The following is a 24,773-nucleotide window of genomic DNA, read 5'->3' on the forward strand; positions in this document are numbered from 1 at the left end:
ATGTATTATATGAACCCGTGGGGTGATGATCACTCGCTGGTAAACAATGGCACACAGTGTGAATGGTGCGGGAGACTGGCTTTGTGTGCACGTTAACGGCGGACCTGTACCGGACAGTCGCTGAATCACGAGCCCCAAAGCTAAATTTTGGCAAAAAAAGTTGCTGAAAGTCGGATTTCACAAAAGTCGCAGCCACCGAATGGCGGGGGTCCACTGTATATAAATATTTATGAGGTTAAAACAATAAAGATACACACACTCTGAAACAAAAAATAAATATTACCCTAAAACAAAATTACATGTATATAAATGGAATTTAGTGGTATTCGTGGATTCAAAAATCCGTGGGACCACTGGAGACACACAGGTACTATCCGACTTATGACCAAGCTTGGTTCCGACCAACCGGACACAAGTCGAATCTGACTACTGAATATCAAAATCACACTTTTGTAATGATTAAGAATTATTCTAAGTCTGCCCGAAATGCCTAGCCATGCTAGGTGTTCTAGTGGCCCCCTCTGTAATTATTATTTTACTACATGTAAACCACACAATAACCAAATTCTGTAAACTCAGCATTGTAATCCTTATAGAGAATAAACTTTGATTTTATATTATTGTTTTATTTTGTCATTTCATTTTTTACTTACTTTTTATGCTGTTAGTACTGTATTTTATACCGTAAAGTTTACCTGGAGAGTGTTCCGGGAGTCAATGCCCCCGCGGCCCGGTCTGTGACCAGGCCTCATGGTGGATCAGAGCCTGATCAACCAGGCTGTTACTGCTGGCTGCATGAAATCCAACGTACGAGCCACAGCCCGGCTGGTCAGGTACCGACTTTAGGCATTTGCCCAGTGCCAGCTTGAAGACTGCCAGGGGTCTGTTGGTAATCCCGCTTATGTATGCTGGGAGGCAGTTGAACAGTCTCGGGCCCCTGACACTTATTGTATTGTCTCTTAACGTGACACCCCTGCTTTTCATTGGGGGGATGTTGCATCGTCTGCAGAGTCTCTTGCTTTCGTTGCGAGTGATTTTCGTGTGCAAGTTCAGTACTAGTCCCTCTAGGATTTTCCAGGTGTATATAATCGTGCATCTCTCTCGCCTGCGTACCAGGGAGTACAAGTTCAGGAACTTCAAGCGCTCCCAGTAATTGAGGTGTTTTATCTCTGTTATGCGTGCCGTGAAGGTTCTCTGTACATTTTCTAGGTCAGCAATTTCACCTGCCTTGAAAGGTGGTGGTGTTAGTGTGCAGCAATATTCCAACCTAGACAGAACAAGGGACCTGAAGAGTTTAGGATAAACACTGTGTACAACACAAACAGTTGTTTATTTTCCAGAAATATGGCATAAAAAACATGGTTGTAAGTAGAGTGGTCGTAAGTCGGATGGTAGTTGTATTATATTGCTTAGGATGCTAAATACACGGCGAGGACAACCCTCACTGCTGATACATTTTATGTACATGGTGAAGAGAATCCTCATTCTCATTACAATGCAAGTGCACATATAAATGGTAACTACAGTAGAACCTTGGTTTTCGTGATTAATTTGTTCCAGAGAGTCTGACGAAAACCAAATTTGACGAAAACTGAAGCAATATTTCCCATAAGAAATAATGTGAAAGCAATTAATCCATTCCAGACACCCAAAAATATTAACAAAAAATACATTTTATAGCGAATAACTATAGTTTTACATACAGAAAACAACTAGAAAAAAATATAAAGCACTAATGAAATGAATAAATGAACATTAAAGTCACTTTTAGATTTACTGAAGACTCTTGTTGGCGTATGGAAGACGGTGAGGAGGGGAGAGGGAGGAGAGGTTATCTCTACCACCGTGATATCACTACCATCCACTACCACAATCACTACCACCCACTACCACAATCACTACCACCCACTACCACAACCACTACCACCCTCTACCACAATCACTACCACCCTCTACCACAATCACTACCACCCTCTACCACAATCACTACCACCCTCTATCACCATTGAATTCTATCGTGTTTCTCGCCTTCTTTATCAAAGGGCTGGCACTTGGAACTTTCTTTGGCCCCATGGTGGCTTATTTAGCAGTCGCACTAAAAAAACAAGCACAAAAAAATGGATTATTATGAAATGTTTTGTATGAATGCGCAGGGTAATGTTCACTCGTCAAGAAACAAAGCCAGACTGACTCAGAATGCATACGTGGGATGCTTTGTGTGGGCGCGAGCAGATGGACACGTTCCGTACAGCGGACAAAAACCGAGGTGATGAACGAAAACTGGGACAATATTTTGACGAAAAGAGTCGTTGAAAAACGAATTAGATGAAAACCAGGGCAAATGTAAACTGAGGTTCTACTGTAAAAGCATTTATATAGCTAACATGAAACCAAAACACATTACAGTGGACCCCCGGTTAACGATATTTTTTCACTCCAGAATTATGTTCAGGTGCCAGTACTGACCGAATTTGTTCCCATAAGGAATATTGTGAAGTAGATTAGTCCATTTCAGACCCTCAAACATACACGTACAAACGCACTTACATAAATACACTTACATAATTGGTCGCATTCGGAGGTAATCGTTATGCGGGGGTCCACTGTATAGCAAACCACCATTAAGTACATTCCACACCATCACTGGTAGTTTGTTGTGGTGTGAACCCTTAGCTTTGCTCTGGGTTTAATTTCTCGTTTAACATATTTTAAGAGCATGTGTGGTACGTAACTCAGTTTCTGCTTGGTGTAAGCAAGAGATGTTTCTCGCTACCTATGACATACCTTACCTCTGAAGGCTTTCGAGAGTTTTCCCCACACCTGCAACCTAGTCTTGAGCCAGGCTTGTCTTGTGCTTGCCTAATCAACCAGGCTGTTGTTGTCAGCAGCCTGTTGGACCATACATCTATCCATAGGCGTTGCTCGAGTCGGTGTCACCTGGGGCGGAATCATTGGTGTCGCCCAGGGTGGCATCTTTGGTGTCACTTCCATGAAATCCAAGGGTGGGGGGATAGGGGTAGTAAACTCCAGTTACATACATCACTGTTGCATGACTAGTGACTGCTGCATGACCAGTTACATCACTGCTGCATGACCAGTGACTAACGTTTAGCAATGAGAATGTTTAACCCTTTCAGGGTCCAGAGGCCAAATTTCGAAGTGCGCACCAGAGTCCAAGAATTTAAAAAAAAAAAATTTAGTTATTTTTTCTTATGAAATGGTAGAGAATGTTTTTCTGAAGGTAATAAAACAAAAAGTACGAAATTTGATGGAAAACTGATGAAATTATGCTCTCGCGAATTTTGATGTGTCGGCGATATTTACAAATCGGGGATTTTGCCGACTTTGAACCCATTTTAGGCCAATTACATTATTCCAGTCGACCAAATTCTTAGCTATTTCACGAGTATTACTTTATTCTATTGATTGAGCACAAGAAATCGCCCAGTCAACTGTTTCAACTACAAAATAAAGTGATTGGAAATTGGTAATTTGGTCAATATAACACAAAGTTCAAAATATTCCAATTTCAAAATAGAGTCCAGAATAAACAATGCAGGTATTCCTGGCACTAAACTAACATTTCCTCTGTTCATTAGTTACGTTTTGAGGATTTACAAATGAATTCCATTTTAATTTTTTATTCATATAACTAATTTTTATTCAAACCAAAAAATAGAAGATTTACCGTTATGTAATATTGTAATAATTGAATAAATATCATCACCATATTTGTGAATGTATATTAGACCCACCAGCTGGCGTGTATTAGACGTGTGAGGTCGTTTGTTTACTCTTGAACATCGGCAAAAAATTAACATTTCTGCTACTTTGAGTTCAGTTTCAAGCCATTTCCAATGCTAAAACCAATCAAAATCATCTCTATTTCTGTAATATGTCTTCCATTCTATCAAATGAGACCAAGAAATCGCAAATACAACTATAAAAAACATACGAAAAAACACTGCAAAGTCGCTGTTTTAATAAAAAATAACTTTTTTTCTCTCATTATACACAGTGTGCTGCAGGATTTGTTTTATGTGGTGCACACATACCACAGATGTATTCTCTCATATCTAGGCCCAAATTTACCACTCACAGTTTATCAGAGCGAGCTGAGCTCCTGGCAAAAAATCTTCTCTTTACCCACCACAGTTATTATTAGTGAACAGCTCCTCCCAATTAGTTCATTATATGGACGGATTACCGTACCCGCATGAGGATGTATAATTCCCAGGGGTGACTACACTTTTTAATTAAAGAAAAAATTCTATGTATGTAGTATACTTCATCTTTGCTCACACCAGACTTCTGGTATCTGTAGGAACCTCCTGCTCAAAAGTTCAGAATAATAGTGCTATACCATATACCTGGAGTATATCTGGAGGGGGTCTCAAGGGTCAACGCCCCTGCGGCCCGGTCTATGACTGGGCCTTGTGGTGGATCAGGGCCTGATTAACCAGGTTATTACTGGTGGCTGCACGTAAACCAACGTATGAACCACAGCCCAGCTGGTCAGGTACTGACTTCATAGAGTAAAAATAAAAAAAAATACAATAACAAATACATTACAATAGGGTTATAAAGATCTCTAGGCTTCTTACTTGTAAAGGTCACTCTCTGTTTCATTTCTGATGTAAAGGTCAGAAGGGTAGGTGGTGTTGACAACCAGCTCTTGTATGGTGCCAGGGTCGAGAGTCAGGAACTGCCATGGGTTACACTGTCATAACACATATTAGCTACCACAATACCTAGAAATCACTAGAGTATTTCGAGTGAAAGTTTTTACAATTATAGCAAAAATCTCAGAAATGTGATATTCGAAAATCCTCTAATTTGTCAAGGCCGTGAGTATACAGGTGCCCCTCTACTTACAACGGGGTTACGTTTTAATGAACCCATCGTATGTCAAAAATATCCTACATCGAATATGAATACAGTGGACCCCCGCATAACGATTACCTCCGAATGCGACCAATTATGTAAGTGTATTTATGTTAGTGCATTTGTACGTGTATGTTTGGGGGTCTGAAATGGACTAATCTACTTCACAATATTTCTTATGGGAACAAATTCGGTCAGTACTCGCACCTGAACATACTTCTGGAGTGAAAAAATAACGTTAACCGGGGGTCCACTGTATATGATAAACTGCTGTCACTAAATAAACAAACAAATAATTACTAACTAAATACCAGTACTGAAAAGTAAATAAATGAACACAAGTTATAGACTTGCCGCCTTCGTGCTGGGTAATTACCGTATTTTGTGGCTTATAAGACTTTGTTTTAGTTTCAATGGCTCGGTATCGGACCTAACTGGGAGAGCTACAGTCCACCCCAAACTTATAGCTCCCATCACTGACCTTCCGTTTACAGGATGCAGGCTGGTTTTTAGACTCTTTAGGAAAAAAAACATGCATCTAATAAGCCACAAAATACAGTACAGTGGACCCCCGGTTAACGATATTTTTTCACTCCAGAAGTATGTTCAGGTGCCAGTACTGACCGAATTTGTTCCCATAAGGAATATTGTGAAGTAGATTAGTCTATTTCAGACCCCCAAACATACACGTACAAACGCACTTACATAAATACACTTACATAATTGGTCGCATTCGGAGGTAATCGTTATGCGGGGGTCCACTGTATTTCAATTTTCATCTCCCAAGTAATTGCTTTTGCACCATTATAAAGTCGAAATATCATAAGCTGAACCATTGTTAGTCAAGGAGCACCTGTACATTTGTCCTTAAAAATCACAGGTACATTATAGACAAGACACTGCTGACCTTATAGCACTCGACAGACTGAGCCCAAAGCTGAAGATAAGAAGCAGTATCAGAGTTGAAGACTTTGAGGCAAGCTTGGTCTAGGGTGAGGCGAACTGCGCCACGTCCAACATTACACGTTGGTGTAGTGGAGTCCATTACTGAAGTGGCGAATGATTGGAGGACATGGGACACCACTTCTCCTAATAATGTTGCTGCTAATCCTGCCAAAACGAAGAAATTGTGATATCTGGAATGGGATATCAATTAATGCTCTCAGCAATTAAATTAAAAAGTAAAACGTATTTGACTGAAGAAGCCTATCGAATAGGTGTAATGTTCCAGCAATAAAGATACCCAACTGTTACACATGTTGGATATGTTGATCAGAGGGCCACCAGCAGCAACAACCTGGCTGATCAGGCAAGTAGAAAGATTAATAGAACTCGCAGATATATCAAAGTGATATGTCTTGCTCGTTCACTTTTTGGTATTTTAGACCATTTCCAACATAAAATTTATACTACTGTCAGAAGTGTGAATCCTTTCCCACAGATGGGTTGGTAGAGTACTCAACTCATGCACTGAGGTCCATGGTTTGATGCCCAGTACATGTGGAAACACTGGGGCATGTTTCCCTAATACAGTGGACCCCCGGTTTACGATCAGCTCCCAATGCGACCAATTATGTAAGTGTGTTTATGCAAGTGCATTTGTACGTGTATGTTTGGGGGTCAAATGGACTAATCTAATTCACAATATCCCTTATGGGAACAAATTCGTTCAGTACTGGCACCTGAACATACTTCTGGAATGAAATAATATCGTAAACAGGGGGTCCACTGTACACCTTCTGTCCATGTTCACCTAACAGTAAGTAGGTACCTGGGTGTTAGTTGACTGGTGTGGGTGGCAAAATTAACCTAACTTGCCAGAAATGCTCTACATTACCAGGGAGTTTCTATACAGTATGTCACTGATGTCAACTACAGTCGGTGTAAGTTGTATCATGCACTGGTAGAAATAAACATTGTTATTAACCTAGAGACAAACTCCCATACAAAATGGACAATATAAATTAAGGTATGCATTATAATATTTTTCACACATGGAGTATTCCCTGAAAAATTTTGCACTGAGCTAGCAGATAAGAGCCTACTAGAAATATAAATAAATTAGATATAATCTTGACAGACAAAAAGCAATGCATGGGCAAAACATTAGTCACTGGAGTGATTATTTTTTATAATACAATTTGAAGAGTGCATCCAAAATAGAATATCATTAATAACAGTACAGTGGACCCCCGCATAACGATCAGCTCCCAATTCGACCAATTATGTAAGTGTATTTTTGCAAGTGCTTTTGTAGGTGCATTTTTGGGGGTCTGAAACGGACTAATCTAATTCACAATATCTCTTATGGGAACAAATTCGGTCTATAACGGCACCCAAACAGACTTCTGGATTGAAATAATATCGTTATGCGGGGGTCCACTGTGTTATGATAATTATTAATTTCTATGAGCCATAGATCTGGAGTTTATCTGGAGAGAGTTCCGGGGGTCAACGCCCCCGCGGCCCGGTCTGTGACCAGGCCTCCTTAGGTCAGTGTCCCAGGATGCGACCCACACCAGTCGACTAACACCCAGGTACCCATTTTACTGATGGGAACATAGACAACAGGTGGAAAGAAACACGTCCAATGTTTCTACTCTAGCTGGGAATCGAACCCAGGCCCTCACCGTGTGAAGCGAGAGCGTTAACCACCAGGCCACCAGAGCCTGGATACATGGACAAACACAATAAAATAGGCATAAAAAAAAGCCACTAATTGTTCAATGCATTTCGGGCCTTTACAAATGCTGTGCAATTTTGGTGGACCTTCTCGGTCGCAGTAATGAAAAATCACATTATACAGACGAGCTTTATAAGAAATTATCATATATACCTCCCATACTACACATATACACTACCACATGTGTTTGTAATACCTGTCATACTATGGGTAAAAAGGACATGTGGAACTAATGTGACATTTTATTGTGGCATGTGTCCTTTTATCTAACATATTACCTTTGACGAGTTCTGAGTTTTTCTACCCCTGGAGCCTGGCCATGGGACCTACCGACATTATCACAAACTATGCCCCAACAGCACATCAAACCCCAGAGATTGCATGATTTCACTCCCTGTAATCTAACACACTCACATGCCTACTGGATGATGCAGGTCCTACCCCTCCATAAACCTCGCCTACTCCTTCCAACCTTCCATGATAAAGTTTGGCAAGTCTTGTCATACTGTATTTGCTGTACTTTAACCTGGTGAATGAAGCTTCAACTATCTTCTTCCCTAGTACAGTGGACCCCCGGTTAACGATATTTTTTCACTCCATAAGTATGTTCAGGTGCCAGTACTGACCGAATTTATTCCCATAAGGAATATTGTGAAGTAGATTAGTCCATTTCAGACCCTGAAACATACACGTACAAACGCACTTACATAAATACACTTACATAATTGGTCGCATTCGGAGGTAATCGTTATGCGGGGGTCCACTGTACATTCCACTTCTCAGTCATCCTCCCCCCCCACCCATACACACACATGCATGCATAAATGTTCAGAGTCTACATGTATATAAACTCATGAGGAAAATTGCAGTAGGCCTACTGGCCCATACCAGGCAGATCCTTTGAGCGTACTCAAATTTCCACACAAATATGAAGTTCATAGAGCATTTAATGTAACAAGACTAACCTTTTCAGTGTATCCCACAGGAACACTGATGTTGCACTGTCACTATCATCCCCCCGGCCCTCTACACACAATATGGTGTTATCATAACCATCTACATCAAACAATCAAACAATGCTTCATTGTCTCAATCTTGAGATAAATATTGGTAAATACACATGTACCTGTACCTCAATACACTTTAAATTCTACAATCAACACCTTCAGGAGAGACTGCAATTCCTTCAAGACATCTGTCTGGATGTACAACAGTACATCTCAATTTGATGACTTAGACTCAATTTCGACCCAACACAGGTGGTCAGGTTAAAATGTACCTCAAAACATACTGGATATGACAGTAATTACAACTGCAGAAAGTCGAGATATATCTTGCATGAAAAAAAAAGATTAGGCTAAGTAAGCTGTCCATTCAACTTGCAGAATGGCCTAAATGGCAAAGCTCTCGCTTCATATGCTGAGGGTCACGGTTTGATCCATGGAGAGGTGAAAACATCAGATGCTTTTTCTTTCAGCTGTTGTCCTGTTCACCTAGCAGTTAAGTAGTATCTGGGTGTTAGGTGACTGGTCTTGGTGGCATCCTGGCGGACAACACTGAAGGAAGACAATGGAAATAAGACAGACAGTCCCTCAATGACACACTGACTTTCTTGCATTATCCCGGGTGGCTGACACTCCCTGCCCCGGGTTATCCCGGGCGGCTGACACTCCCCGCCCCGGGCTATCCCGGGCGGCTGACACTCCCCGCCCCGGGCTATCCTGGGCTTTTTTCAAAATTTGAGAATATTTATACACTGACATACATTGGTACACATATATACACTGACATACATTGGTACACATATATACACTGACACTGGTACACATATATACACTGACATTGGTACACATATATACACTGACATACATTGGTACACATATATACACTGACACTGGTACACATATATACACTGACATACACTGGTACACATATATACACTGACATACACTGGTACACATATATACACTAACATACACTGGTACACATATATACACTGACATACATTGGTACACATATATACACTGACATACACTGGTACACATATATACACTGACATACACTGGTACACATATATACACTGACATACACTGGTACACATATATACACTGACATACACTGGTACACATATATACACTGATATACACTGGTACACATATATACACTGACATACACTGGTACACATATATACACTGATATACACTGGTACACATATATACACTGACATACACTGGTACACATATATACACTGACATACACTGGTACACATATATACACTGACATACACTGGTACACATATATACACTGACACTGGTACACATATATACACTGACACTGGTACACATATATACACTGACACTGGTACACATATATACACTGACACTGGTACACATATATACACTGACACTGGTACACATATATACACTGACAATGGTACACATATATACACTGACATACACTGGTACACATATATACACTGACATACACTGGTACACATATATACACTGACATACACTGGTACACATATATACACTGACATACACTGGTACACATATATACACTGACATACACTGGTACACATATATACACTGACATACACTGGTACACATATATACACTGACATTGGTACACATATATACACTGACATACACTGGTACACATATATACACTGACATTGGTACACATATATACACTGACATACACTGGTACACATATATACACTGACATACACTGGTACACATATATACACTGACATACACTGGTACACATATATACACTGATATACACTGGTACACATATATACACTGACATACACTGGTACACATATATACACTGACATACACTGGTACACATATATACACTGACATTGGTACACATATATACACTGACATTGGTACACATATATACACTGACATTGGTACACATATATACACTGGTACACATATATACACTGACATACACTGGTACACATATATACACTGACATACACTGATACACATATATACACTGACATACACTGGTACACATATATACACTGACATACACTGGTACACATATATACACTGACACTGGTACACATATATACACTGACATACACTGGTACACATATATACACTGACATACACTGGTACACATATATACACTGACATACACTGGTACACATATATACACTGACATACACTGGTACACATATATACACTGACATACACTGGTACACATATATACACTGACATACACTGGTACACATATATACACTGACATACACTGGTACACATATATACACTGACATACACTGGTACACATATATACACTGACATACACTGGTACACATATATACACTGACATACACTGGTACACATATATACACTGACATACACTGGTACACATATATACACTGACATACACTGGTACACATATATACACTGACATACACTGGTACACATATATACACTGACATACACTGGTACACATATATACACTGACACTGGTACACATATATACACTGACATACACTGGTACACATATATACACTGACACTGGTACACATATATACACTGACATACACTGGTACACATATATACACTGACATACATTGGTACACACATATACACTGACAAACATATACACTGACATACATATACACTGACATACATATACACTGACATACATATACACTGACATACACTGCAAGGCTCCAGGCGGACATCAACCAAATCTTTCAGTGGGCTGCAGAAAACAATATAAAGTTCAACGATGAGAAATTTCAATTACTCCGATATGATAAACGTGAGGAAATTAAAACTTCATCAGAGTATAAAACAAATTCTGGCCACAAAATAGAGCGAAACACCAACGTCAAAGACCTGGGAGTGATCATGTCGGAGGATCTCACCTTCAAGGACCATAACATTGTATCAATCGCATCTGCTAGAAAAATGACAGGATGGATAATGAGAACCTTCAAAACTAGGGAGGCCAAGCACATGATGACACTCTTCAGGTCACTTGTTCTATCTAGGCTGGAATATTGCTGCACTCTAACAGCACCTTTCAAGGCAGGTGAAATTGCTGACCTAGAAAATGTACAGAGAACCTTCACGGCGCGCATAACGGGGATAAAACACCTCAATTATTGGGAGCGCTTGAGGTTCCTAAAACTGTATTCCCTGGAACGCAGGAGGGAGAGATACATGATTATATACACCTGGAAAATTCTAGAGGGACTAGTACCGAACTTGCACACGAAAATCACTCACTACGAAAGCAAAATACTTGGCAGACGATGCAACATCCCCCCAATGAAAAGCAGGGGTGTCACTAGCACGTTAAGAGACCATACAATAAGTGTCAGGGGCCCGAGACTGTTCAACTGCCTCCCAGCACACATAAGGGGGATTACCAACAGACCCCTGGCAGTCTTCAAGCTGGCACTGGACAAGCACCTAAAGTCAGTTCCTGATCAGCCGGGCTGTGGCTCGTATGTTGGTTTGCGTGCAGCCAGCAGCAACAGCCTGGTTGATCAGGCTCTGATCCACCAGGAGGCCTGGTCACAGACCGGGCCGCGGGGGCGTTGACCCCCGAAACTCTCTCCAGGTAAACTCCAGGTATACACTGACAATACACATATATGCACTGACACATATACACTAATATACATATATACACTGACATACACACATATACACTAACATACACTTACACATATTCACTAACATACACAACAAAAATATATTTTTTCACCTGAAAATCAAAAAAGACAACATTAGTATAAATAAACAATGTTCTGCCAGACCACAACAACAACACTAACGTTGTTTTTAAGTGTAGATGTGAGAGCAGTGTACATGTACACTGTTGTACATGTACACTGTTGTACATGTACACTGTTGTACATGTACACTGTTGTACATGTACACTGTTGTACATGTACACTGTTGTACATGTACACTGTTGTACATGTACACTGTTGTACATGTACACTGTTGTACATGTACACTGAGAGTACACAAATATATTACAAAGTGTGAGTGTGGATGTAGGATAACGAGGGAAGACAATAATAATAATAATAATCACCTGCTGCCTCTAACATCAGCTGACTTAGACCTTAGTTCCCTCTATTACATTACTTGTTTACTTATTATTACTTTTATTTTGTGATATATCGTTTATATTAAGATGATTAATTATGTTTTATAATATCCATGTCCGTGTATAAACAATTACTAAGTAAATTATTATATTAAAAGGTAATAATATGAGAGAAAGGATCAAATTGTTTCATTTTTTTTATTAAATTTTTATACGAATCCGCATTATATACGTCAGTATATTACAGTACTGTATATAGCAATATATTATATATTGTCATGCTATAACATATATCAGTATTAATAAAGAATACAACTAATTTTAAACAAAATAAAAATGTAATCTACGAAACTATCCATTATTGTTTTCAGATTTACAGTTCAAATTAGAATTAAAAAACTTCTAATTATAATCTAAACCTACAAAACTTTTTTTTCATATAAAATACTCCCTTGAATACTATTAAAAATTACTCTAAGCTAATAAACTGTCACCAGGTCAGATACAAAAAAAATATATGAATTTAAAGATTTCTTGAATGCTCTTTAAAAAAAATATACACATTAAATTCCCAGCACATTTTTTCTGCACATAATTAATAATAATATAAACAGATGATTATTATGATGAAATTAAGCGGTAAACCCGTAAGGGATCATATATCTCGTACAAGAGAAGAACCTGCCTAAAAAATTTTTGAGTCGATTGTTTATCTTTCCGTCGTGAACATTACGGCATTATTTATTTTTTTTTTTAGTCTCTGTGCCAAATATTGGATAATTGTGGAAATATGTGGTCCAGGTGGTGTGCCATCTGGCAGCTGGGTGCAGCTGCCCCACCTGTGCAGGTGGTCAGTCCTCCAGGCTGAGGGACTGACCCCCTCAGAGCTGAGGGACTGATGACGGCGTCTTCACATCTGGTAAGTCTTGTCTGCGCGACTGAAGAAGCTGTGTAGGCGCAGCCTTTCTGAGTAAAGATACCTAAATAGTCTTACATTGCTTTACATGCGGCCAGCAGTAATAGTCTGGTTGATCAGGGGGCGTTAACCCCCCCCCCCCACTGTAACACCCTCCAGGTATACCTGGAGTTTACCTGGAGAGAGTTTCGGGGGTCAACGCCCCCGCGGCCCGGTCTGTGACCAGGCCTCCTGGTGGGTTAGAGCCTGATCAACCAGGCTGTTGCTGCTGGCTGCACGCAAACCAACGTATGAGCCACAGCCCGGCTGATCAGGAACTGACTTTAGGTGCTTGTCCAGTGACCCACAGCTGTAGCTTTTGGTCATGTGACCGAGACCTTCCACTGGCTTACCACTCCACTATAAACTCTTATAATTACATTAATAACGAGTAAGATACATATTATCAATGTAATACACAATAAAATATTACGTTGTCTACTGCAGAAAAGAATTTGATATTAATGTTGGCCCAGGAGCTATGACTCAACCCCCTGCAACCACAGTTAGGTGAGTACACTGCAGATACTAATTTAAATTTCAGTATTACAGCGCAAGACGTACAATAAACCGAAGGACTGAGCATCTCGGGCAAAACGTAGCGTCAAATTTAATTATAATATTTACCTGGAGTTTACCTGGAGAGAGTTTCGGGGGTCAACGCCCCCGCGGCCCGGTCTGTGACCAGGCCTCCTGGTGGGTTAGAGCCTGATCAACCAGGCTGTTGCTGCTGGCTGCATGCAATCCAACGTACGAGCCACAGCCCGGCTGGTCAGGAACCGACTTTAGGTGCTTGTCCAGTGCCAGCTTGAAGACTGCCAGGGGTCTGTTGGTAATCCCCCTTAGACCCCTGGCAGTCTTCAAGCTGGCACTGGACAAGCACCTAAAGTCGGTTCCTGACCAGCCAGGCTGTGGCTCGTACGTTGGATTGCATGCAGCCAGCAGTAACAGCCTGGTTGATCAGGCTCTGGCCCACCAGGAGGCCTGGTCACAGACCGGGCCGCGGGGGCGTTGACCCCCAGAACTCTCTCCAGGTAAACTCCAGGTAAATATTATAATTAAATTTGACTTAATTTATCAAAAAAATCACAATAAATTATAATTGTGAAGTTTAACATTGAGTGTCAATGGTTACTTTTATTAATGTGTGTTTTTAATAATATTTGGACGTAGAAGGACGCCTCGGAGAACTGGCAACGAGAACATCAGGGTTTACAGTTTCTTAGATAAGAGATAGAGATTTCGTTCGGATTTTTAACCCCGGAGGGTTAGCCACCCAGGATAATCCAAGAAAGTCAGTGCGTCATCCAGGACTGTCTAACTTATTTCTGTTGGGGTCCTCAATCTTGTCCCCCAGGATGCGACCCACACCAGTCGACTAACACCCAGGTACCTATTTGCTGCTAGGTGAACAGGACAACAGGTGTAAGGAAATGTGTCGAAATGTTTCCACCCGCCGGGAATCGAACCCGGGCCCTCCGTGTGTGAAGCGGGAGCTTTAGCCACCAGGCCACCGGGCCACCAGGCCTGGTGGTGTATTATACTTACAAGATGAGGCTAGTTTAATGTGTTTATTGTGTATCCGATAACCGTTGTGTGAGGGGTTGTCACCCCATACCCATACTGTGGGTGGTAGTCACCCCATACCCATCCTGTGGGTGGTAGTCACCCCATACCCATCCTGTGGGCGGTAGTCACCCCATACCCATCCTGTGGGTGGTAGTCACCCCATACCCATCCTGTGGGTGGTAGTTGCCCCATACCCATCATGTGGGTAGTAGTCACCCCATACCCATCATGTGGGTGGTAGTCACCCCATACCCATCCTGTGGGTGGTAGTCACCCCATACCCATCCTGTGGGTGGTAGTCACCCCATACCCATCCTGTGGGTGGTAGTTGCCCCATACCCATCATGTGGGTAGTAGTCACCCCATACCCATCATGTGGGTGGTAGTCACCCCATACCCATCCTGTGGGTGGTAGTCACCCCATACCCATCCTGTGGGTGGTAGTCACCCCATACCCATCCTGTGGGTGGTAGTCACCCCATACCCATCCTGTGGGTGGTAGTCACCCCATACCCATCCTGTGGGTGGTAGTCACCCCATACCCATCATGTGGGTGGTAGTTAACCCATTACAGAAGTACATAATGGGTCCATTGACTATACCTCAACATTATAGAGGTACATAATGGGTCCAGGGACTGTACCTCAACATTACAGAGGTACATAATGGTTCCAGGGGCTGTACCTCAATGTTGCAGAGGTACATAATGGGTCCAGGGACTGTACCTCAACATTACAGAGGTACATAACTGTTTTAGGGACTGTACCTCTACATTACAGAGGTACTTAATGGGTCCAGGGACTGTACCTCAACATTACAGAGGTACATAATGGGTCCAGGGACTGTACCTCAACATTACAGAGGTACATAATGGGTCCAGGGACTGTACCTCAACATTACAGAGGTATTTAATGGGTCCAGGGACTGTACCTCAACATTACAGAGGTACATAATGGGTCCAGGGACTGTACCTCAACATTACAGAGGTATTTAATGGGTCCAGGGACTGGAGCCCAAAATTTTGATAACTGAATAAGTTACAGAAATTAGACATGTGCAACATCTGGGTATCTTTATTTTAGACGTTTTGCCAACCAGTGGCAGTTAATACAAGGACATCATGTGAAGTCAGTAGGACTGTGAGTGAATATTATGAGCACTCAGCTCACACACTGAGGTCCAGGGATCAATTCCCAGTACGGCTGAAATACATTAGGATGTGTTTCCATAAGACATCTGCTGTCCATGTTCACCCATCAGTATAAAATGGGTACCTGGGTGTTAGTGGACTAGTGTGGGTTGCATCCTGGGACAAAATTCACCTAATTTGTGGGAAATTCTCAGCATAACAAGCGGCTTTCTATATAGTAATATGTTGTTGATGTCAGCTATGGCCTGTATATGACGAAGATCCATTCCTAAGACCACATCGTTAAAAGAATTCATCGCTAAGTGAGGAGCTTACTATAATGGTAGTGAGTTTGTGTCAACCATCTTTTATATTGATTTAATGTTACCTTTGCACCATTCATAACAGTTCTGGTATATTTTTAAATGTTTATAAAGTACTATATTGTACAGTGGACCCCCGCATAACGATATTATTTCAATCCAGAAGTCTGTTTGGGTGCCGTTATAGACCGAATTTGTTCCCATATGAGATATTGTGAAGTAGATTAGTCCATTTCAGACCCCCAAAAATACTCCTACAAAAGCACTTACAAAAATACACTTACATAATTGGTCGCGTTGGGAGCTGATCATTATGCGGGGATCCACTGTATATTGAAATACATATATGAAATACAGGAAATGAGCTCAGATATACATTATTTAGGTATGAATACTGGTCAGAGAACCCGTCGTAAGTCCAAGGCATAGGTAAACAAGTAAGTCGCTAAGTGAGGAGAGGCTGTATTATTTTTTTTTATCAAACTGGCCATATCCCACCAAGTCAGGGAGACCTGAAGGAGTGAACTCCTTGAGTGTCTTGAACTATAAGTGTATAGTCTAAGGTGAAATACCTCAGAGACTTACAATAACAGTACTAAATATCTTCTGCTCTTCGTGGGAAAGAAACCATCCTCCAAAGCTACAAGCTTTAGTTGAAGAAAAAGTGGAAGTTCGGAACATCTTGGAACACAAGAGTCGTCAGCTGGAAGACCTCAATATGAAGAAATACGAGGAGAACATGCTGGTGGTCCTCGGATATGAAAAAACTACGCAGGCAGAGAGAGCTTCTTTGAAAGGTTCTTGAAGGAAAATATTCTTATTTCCAAAGATTCTCAAGATTTTGTTTTCCGGATGGAATTTCAAGACCTGTACAGAAAATACGAAGCAGAGGCAGGACTGGTACCTGCTCATTCTGTGGACTTTGGGAAACAGTTAAATACTTCTGGCATCGGTGTCAAGAGAATGCCAGCCAGGTATAACTTTGAGTATACCTATCAAGGAATAAAATGGATTGATTCTTCTGATAAAACTATTTATGAATGTCATGCTAAGAGAAAAAAAGCCTCTATTAGACGAAGTTTCCCGAAAAAAACAAAAACTAGAAAACAGCAGACTGAAGAAAGAACAGAAAAAAACTGAAAGAGGAGAAAAAAGAAAAGAAAGTGAGGCAGATTCAACCAGTGACGACAAACTGCCAACTTCCACAACTGAGCCAGAAGTACAGACTGTAGAGGAAAATAACAAGATCGCAAGTCAGGAAACTGTACTACTGACAATGATGACCTTATAAGTTATTACATAACAACTTTACAGTTTCTACTGGAGCAGCAGCTGAATCAGAAGAGCAGCGAGAACGGGAGACCTTCATTGATGGGTTTCTCTTCTCTGATAAACCACCACAACCTGTACAAGAAACAACTCCACCTGCCTACTTGGAGACATAGCCAGAGTCTGTACTGGAAACCCAAGATTATGATTTCGACCTAAATGCTCTTCTTCACTGAACCAGTCGTTCAGGGCCGCAATCATTCGTAGCGACCAAAGAAAAACTACATTCACTGAAGAAGACCACCAAATACAGTGGACCCCCGGTTTGCGATACTAATCCGTTCCTGAGAGCTCATCGTAAACCAAAAATATCGGAAAGCGAATCAATTTTCCCCATAAGAAACAATGGAAATCAAATTAATCCGTGCAAGACACCCAAAAGTATGAAAAAAAAAAATTTTACCACATGAAATATTAAGTTTAATGCAATAGAATAGTAATTACAATAACAACAATGACAATAAGTAACAATAAATAACGAAAGAATAATTGACACTTACCTTTAACCCTTTGAGGGTTTCGGCCGTACTAGTACGGCTTATGACCCAGGGTTTTTGACGTACTAGTACGCCTAAATTCTAGCGCCCTCAAATCTAGTGGGAGAAAGCTGGTAGGCCTACATATGAAAGAATGGGTCTATGTGGTCAGTGTGCACAGTATAAAAAAAATCCTGCAGCACACAGTGCATAATGAGAAAAAAAAAACTGACCATTTTTTTGGAATAAAATGCTGCTGCTGTAGCACCGTCATCTGCTGCTGCTGCTGCTGCTGTACCACCGTCAGCTGCTGCTGCTGTTGCTGTACCACCGTCAGCTGCTGCTGCTGCTGCTGTAGTACCGTCTGCTGCTGCTGCTGCTGTAGTACCGTCTGCTGCTGCTGTAGCATCATCAGCTGCTGCTGCTGCTGTAGCACCGTTGTTGGTGTGGCTTATTGAGAATACCAAGAAACAATTAACCCCAGAGGGTTAGCCACCCAGGATAACCCAAAAATGTCAGTGTCATCGAAGACTGTCTAACTTATTTCCATTGGAGTCCTTAATCTTGTCTCCCAGGATGCAACCCACACCAGTCGACTAACACCCAGGTGAACAGGGAAAAACGCCTGGAACTAGTGCTCATATTGGTGAATTTAAAGCCAGCAAAGGTTAGTTTGAGAGATTTAAGAATCGTAGTGGCATACACAGTGTGATAAGGCCTGTTCTGGAAGAAAATGCCAAACAGGACCTACAGTACTCAGGAGGAAAAGGCACTCCCAGGACACAGTGTCTCATCAGTCATTGCTGCATCTTCAATAAAGGTAAGTGTCATTTATTCTTCATTTAGTAGACTAGTACATGCACAATATATATTGTGCATGTACTACTCTACTATTGTGCATGTATCCTTCTCTTTGTGTGTAGGAAAATGTATATTTCATGTGGTAAATTTTTTTTTTTCACACTTTTGGGTGTCTTGCACAGATTAATTTGATTTCCATTATTTCTTATGGGGAAAATTCATTCACATACCGATTATTTCGCATAACATTGAGCTCTCAGGAACGGATTAATATCGTTATGTGGGGGTCCACTGTAAATAGAATTAATCCGTTCCTGACACCCCAAAGTCTGAAAAAAAAAAAATTACATGAAATATACATTTCCTTATATGGAAAGGAATGGGACATGCAAAATAAACATTAATAAAATGCCACTTACCTTTATTGTGGAGTTGTTGATGAGTGATGTGCCAGCAGCAGGGGAAATTCAGAATTGTCTATTGCTTGGAAGGAGAATCCCCTTCCAGAAGGACTTCATTTCCATCGTAATTCTCACCCTTTTTAACACAAGAAATATGTAGAGAGAGGAATCTTGTAAAATATTGCTTATTCATTGCAGTGAAGATGATCTGCAGTGGTTCCTGGATGAAAGTCAGGAGTCAAAACAAAATGAGGCTTAGAATGTGAACCATCAGTCAGACACAACAGAAGGTGAGTCATCCACACAGAACCAACAGGTAGCTGACAAATTTGCATCCAAACAGCAGAAGCAACTACCCCAGAGACCCTGCTTTCAGAATCATTGGTGAACGAGGTTAAGGATGACGACAACGGGCACTGAAGATGAGGCAGAGGAAGATCTGATGAAGACAGAGAAAAAAACTCATCACATTCACGAACAAAGGTACGAGTGAGGATCACATAATAATCTACCATTTTTTTTCTACTGGTAATAATGTGTGGAATTTCTCTGTGCATAACTAAATTACCTTTATTATGAAATTTTAATATTTTTTTGTTAATGGAGATAAATGGTATAAAATACTGACACGATGGAAAAATAGAAAAATGTAGTATAATGCGATCCTTTATTAACTACATTTTGTCCACACAGTGGACTTTATCAATTTACAAACAGATCTACTTGGGTAAAGAGTACATGTGTACATGTAGAGTGGAGAATGTTGGGTAGGACTTGCAGGTTCGTCTCATATACACATACTATATGTGGTTGGTGGTTGCAGGTGTCGAGTCTTAGCTCCAGGTCCTGCCTCTCAACTATGATAGGGTACAGTAGCAGCCCTTATGGGCCCTATTGTATCCTTTCTTAAAACTATGTATGCCGTCTGCCTCCATCACTTCTTCATCAGGGTCATTCACTTCCCAATCATCCTGAGTACTTGTTTACCACACTTATTTGCCCTATCAGTTTCTCTGAGCATTTTTATGCTGTTATTTTGTCTCCACTGTCCTCCAGGGTCATTAGGTTCAGTTCCTTTAGCTTTTGATCATAGTTCATACCCTTTAGCTTTAGAATTATTCTTGCTGCATACTTCTGCACTTTTTCCAGTTTTTTGACATGCTTCCTCGGGTGTGGGTTCTGCACTGGTGTTGTGTGCTCTAAAATGGGCCTGACTTTTTTTTTATTTAGTGTGTGTGTAACCTGTGATTGCAATACCTATTCTCTGTGAGAGTGTATCTATACCATGACAGTAATGCTATGAAATTGTCCTCATTAGTTTATGCTATGTGTTCCAGCCACACAGTAGGTAGGAACCAAACTCCCGGACATACCACCCTGATGCTACCATATACACTCAAGTTCCTAACATCTGCTGAGGTCTGCTGAAGCGTTCCCTGCTTCAGCACATAGGCAAGGTAGCATCTTGTATAATGCAAGAACCACCGAACACGAGATATACCACATAGTTACACTCACCTGCAAAATGATCCTCTGAGACAAAAGCCTGTCAAGAAACATAATTGACCTATGTTTCCTCCTTATCCTCTTGTAGCCCACGGATTGTCTGAGGGCAGCTGCTTCTGTTGTATGGCCGCAAGGTTGTCAGCCAATTGTTGGTTCTGTGTGGATGACTGACCACTGGTTGTGTCTGACTAATGGTTCACATTCTGAGCCTTGGTTTGTTTTGACTCCTGACTTTCATCCAGGAACCACAGCAGATCATCTTCACTGCAGTGAATAGACAGTGTTTTACGAGATTCCTCTCTCTACATATTTCTCTTCATATATAATAACACTGTGGGGCTGTTGAGGTAGTTTGGACATTTAAAACGAATGGAATGAAAGAGAATGACTAGGAAGGCATATAAATCTGTAGTGGAAGGAAGTTGGGGTAGCGGTTGACCTAGGAATTGTAAAGGAGGTTTTGTGTGCAAGGAGCTTAGAGTTCCAGCAAGCGTACATGAGCATATTAGATAGGAGCAAGTGGAGGCAAATGGTATATATAACTTAATGTGTTGTTGGAGTAGCAGAGGGGCAGCTGTACTCAAACAGGTCCTCTAGTAGCCCACTTTTCTTCCTCAGGTAGCAGAGGGGCAGCTGTACTCAAGCAGGTCACGACCCAGCACATCAGGGGTGACTCAGCGCCAGGACAAAGAGTACTTAACTGGTCTCAGCGATCACCTCGACCACCTCGACCAGCAGCTCCACCAAACATAAGAAACTCTCAGTATTGTGGTGAACACTATCAAGACCAGATTGGATGAGACAGAGAAAAATACAGTATTCGTCTATGCAGAATCAAACACCAGTGAAATACGAAGAAGAGAAAATGAGCTAGGATATTTCATTTATAGCTAAACCTGTGTGAATCATTCAACTCAAGGAGCACTGGAGGCTTCATCCTCTGTCCACTAATGAAGATCTGGACTCTGTCCTGTCAGGTTGTTGACGATTGTGCAAGTTTAAGGTAAATAAATGTTGTGTCTCAAGGAGTGTCACTGAGCTTATATTTATCTCAGGTTAGCTATTACTTTCATGCTAGAAATAAGAAAACAATCCGTATGCAGTGGACCCCCGCCTTACGATATTAATCCGTTCCCGAGAGCTCATCGTATGCCGAAATTATTGTAAGGCGAATTAATTTTCCACATAAGAAATAATGGAAATCAAATTAATCCGTTCCTGACACCCCAAAGTATGAAAAAAAAAATTTTACCACATGAAATATTAATTTTAACCCTTTCAGGGTTTCGGCTGTACTAGTACAGCTTACGCAACAGGGTCCTTGACGTGCTAGTACTCATAAATTCTAGCGCCTTCAAATCTATTGAGAGAAAGCTGGTAGGCCTACATATAAAAGAATGGGTCTATGTGGTCAGTGTGCGCAGTATAAAAAAAATCCTGTAGCACACAGTGCGTAATGAGAAAAAAAAACTTTGACCGTGTTTTTGGATTAAAACAGCGACTTTGCACTGTATTTTCATATGGTATTTATTGTTGTATTCTAGTTTTCCTGGTCTCATTTTATAGAATGGAAGACATATTACAGAAATTGAGATGATTTTGACTGGTTTTACAATGAAAAGTACCTTGAAATTGAGCTGAAAGTAGCAGAAATGTTCAATTTTTACCAAAGTTCAAAAGTAAACAAATCATGCTAAGTGTCCAATACACGTCAACTGGTGAGTCTGATATTCCTTCACGAATGCGCAGGTATTATTTATACCATTTCTACACTAATGCAGTAGTCTGCATAACAGTAAACCTATTTTTTGTGAGAATAAAAATTTAAAATGGAAAGCAAAAGAATGTAAAAGGGGCCTTGAGACGTGACTAATGAACAGAGGAAATGTTATTTTAGTGCCAGGAATGTCTTTCTTGTTTATTCTGGACCCTATTTGGAAATTGGCATCTTTTGAAATTTGTGTGAAATTGGCAAAATTGCTAAATTCTGACCACTGTACTGGATAGTTGAAATCTGTAAATGGGTGGTTTCTTGTACTCATTTGATAGAAAAATGGAGTTCTAGCGAAATAGTTATGATTTTTGTCGACTAGTACATTTGAATTGGCCGAAAATAGGGCTCAAAGTGGGCAAAATCACCGATGCATCAACTTTGTCGAGACCGCTAACTTCACAAGAGCATAATTCCATAAGTTTTCCATCAAATTTCATACTTTTTCTGTCATTATGATCAGGAAAAGATTCTCTATCTGGCAGGGCTGCATCTGCTCTTGTTGCCACCTCCCTAGTTAAGAACGATAATAAATTTGTTGAGTTAGGCATAAGAATTAACAACTGGGCGTCTACACTGCAAACTGAATTGTTTGCAATCTTAATGGCGCTAAAGCTAACCTATGACACTGAGCTTGACTCTGTCATCATTACTGATTCTATGTCATCATTGAAGGCTCTTGACTCATATAATGACTCCAACAACATGCTCATTGGGGAAGCCAGGTATAGATACTCAAAAATTAGGGACAAAGGAATTAATGTACAATTGCTATGGATCCCATCACACATTGGATTACTCCTTCATGATAAAGTTGATATGTTAGCCAAGAAGAGTACCCAGAAGGAGAATGTAGAATATAACTTTGGTATAACTGTGTCTAGCATTAGGAATAATATTAGGAGAGAAGTAAATAATGAAAATGATTGTTATAGGAATGCAGTTAGAAGCCTGAGTAGATCTATAACCCACTATGATAACATGAACGTAGATAAGTATGTTTATGGAGCAACATGCAATGTGAACACTGATGTTGTAGTGGCCAGGCTTAGGCTTGGTTACAAGTACTGACTGATGTTGTAGTGGCCAGGCTTAGGCTTGGTTACAAGTACTGACTGATGTTGTAGTGGCCAGGCTTAGGCTTGGTTACAAGTACTGAGTGATGGTGTAGTGGCCAGGCTTAGGCTTGGTTACAAGTACTGACTGATGTTGTAGTGGCCAGACTTAGGCTTGGTTACAAGTACTGACTGATGTTGTAGTGGCCAGGCTTAGGCTTGGTTACAAGTACTGACTGATGTTGTAGTGGCCAGGCTTAGGCTTGGTTACAAGTACTGACTGATGTTGTAGTGGCCAGGCTTAGGCTTGGTTACAAGTACTGACTGATGTTGTAGTGGCCAGGCTTAGGCTTGGTTACAAGTACTGACTGATGTTGTAGTGGCCAGGCTTAGGCTTGGTTACAAGTACTGACTGATGTTGTAGTGGCCAGGCTTAGGCTTGGTTACAAGTACTGACTGATGTTGTAGTGGCCAGGCTTAGGCTTGGTTACAAGTACTGACTGATGTTGTAGTGGCCAGGCTTAGGCTTGGTTACAAGTACTGACTGATGTTGTAGTGGCCAGGCTTAGGCTTGGTTACAAGTACTGACTGATGTTGTAGTGGCCAGGCTTAGGCTTGGTTACAAGTACTGACTGATGTTGTAGTGGCCAGGCTTAGGCTTGGTTACAAGTACTGACTGATGTTGTAGTGGCCAGACTTAGGCTTGGTTACAAGTACTGACTGATGTTGTAGTGGCCAGGCTTAGGCTTGGTTACAAGTACTGACTGATGTTGTAGTGGCCAGACTTAGGCTTGGTTACA

General features: G+C 40.9%; 1 protein-coding gene and 1 long non-coding RNA gene across 7 annotated transcripts in view; one reads left to right on the forward strand and one right to left on the reverse strand.

Moving 5' to 3' along the window:
• Positions 1-12,685, reverse strand: part of LOC128697234 (heparan-alpha-glucosaminide N-acetyltransferase) — a 68,246-nt gene extending 55,561 nt beyond the window's left edge. The window contains exons 1-3 of one of the 6 annotated variants that reach the window (XM_053788831.2): positions 12,644-12,685; positions 5,792-5,994; positions 4,605-4,705 (exon numbers count right to left, since the gene is read on the reverse strand). In XM_053788831.2, coding sequence (XP_053644806.1) covers positions 4,605-4,705; positions 5,792-5,994; positions 12,644-12,659 — 320 coding nt within the window. In that variant the 5' untranslated portion in view covers positions 12,660-12,685. Of the gene's footprint in view, positions 1-4,604; positions 4,721-5,791; positions 5,995-8,532; positions 8,563-12,585; positions 12,609-12,643 lie in introns of those variants that run through there. The other 5 variants (XM_053788830.2, XM_053788833.2, XM_053788832.2 and 2 more) reach the window with 5 other exon arrangements.
• Positions 12,686-13,386: 701 nt separating this feature from the next.
• LOC128697237 (uncharacterized) lies at positions 13,387-22,016 on the forward strand. The gene is made up of 3 exons (XR_008408274.2): positions 13,387-13,577; positions 19,840-20,124; positions 21,766-22,016. It is a non-coding gene; the product is annotated as an uncharacterized lncRNA (long non-coding RNA).
• Positions 22,017-24,773: the final 2,757 nt, after the last annotated feature.

This window comes from Cherax quadricarinatus, chromosome 89, assembly GCF_038502225.1.
Source record: "Cherax quadricarinatus isolate ZL_2023a chromosome 89, ASM3850222v1, whole genome shotgun sequence".
Classification (NCBI taxonomy): Eukaryota; Metazoa; Arthropoda; class Malacostraca; order Decapoda; family Parastacidae; genus Cherax; species Cherax quadricarinatus.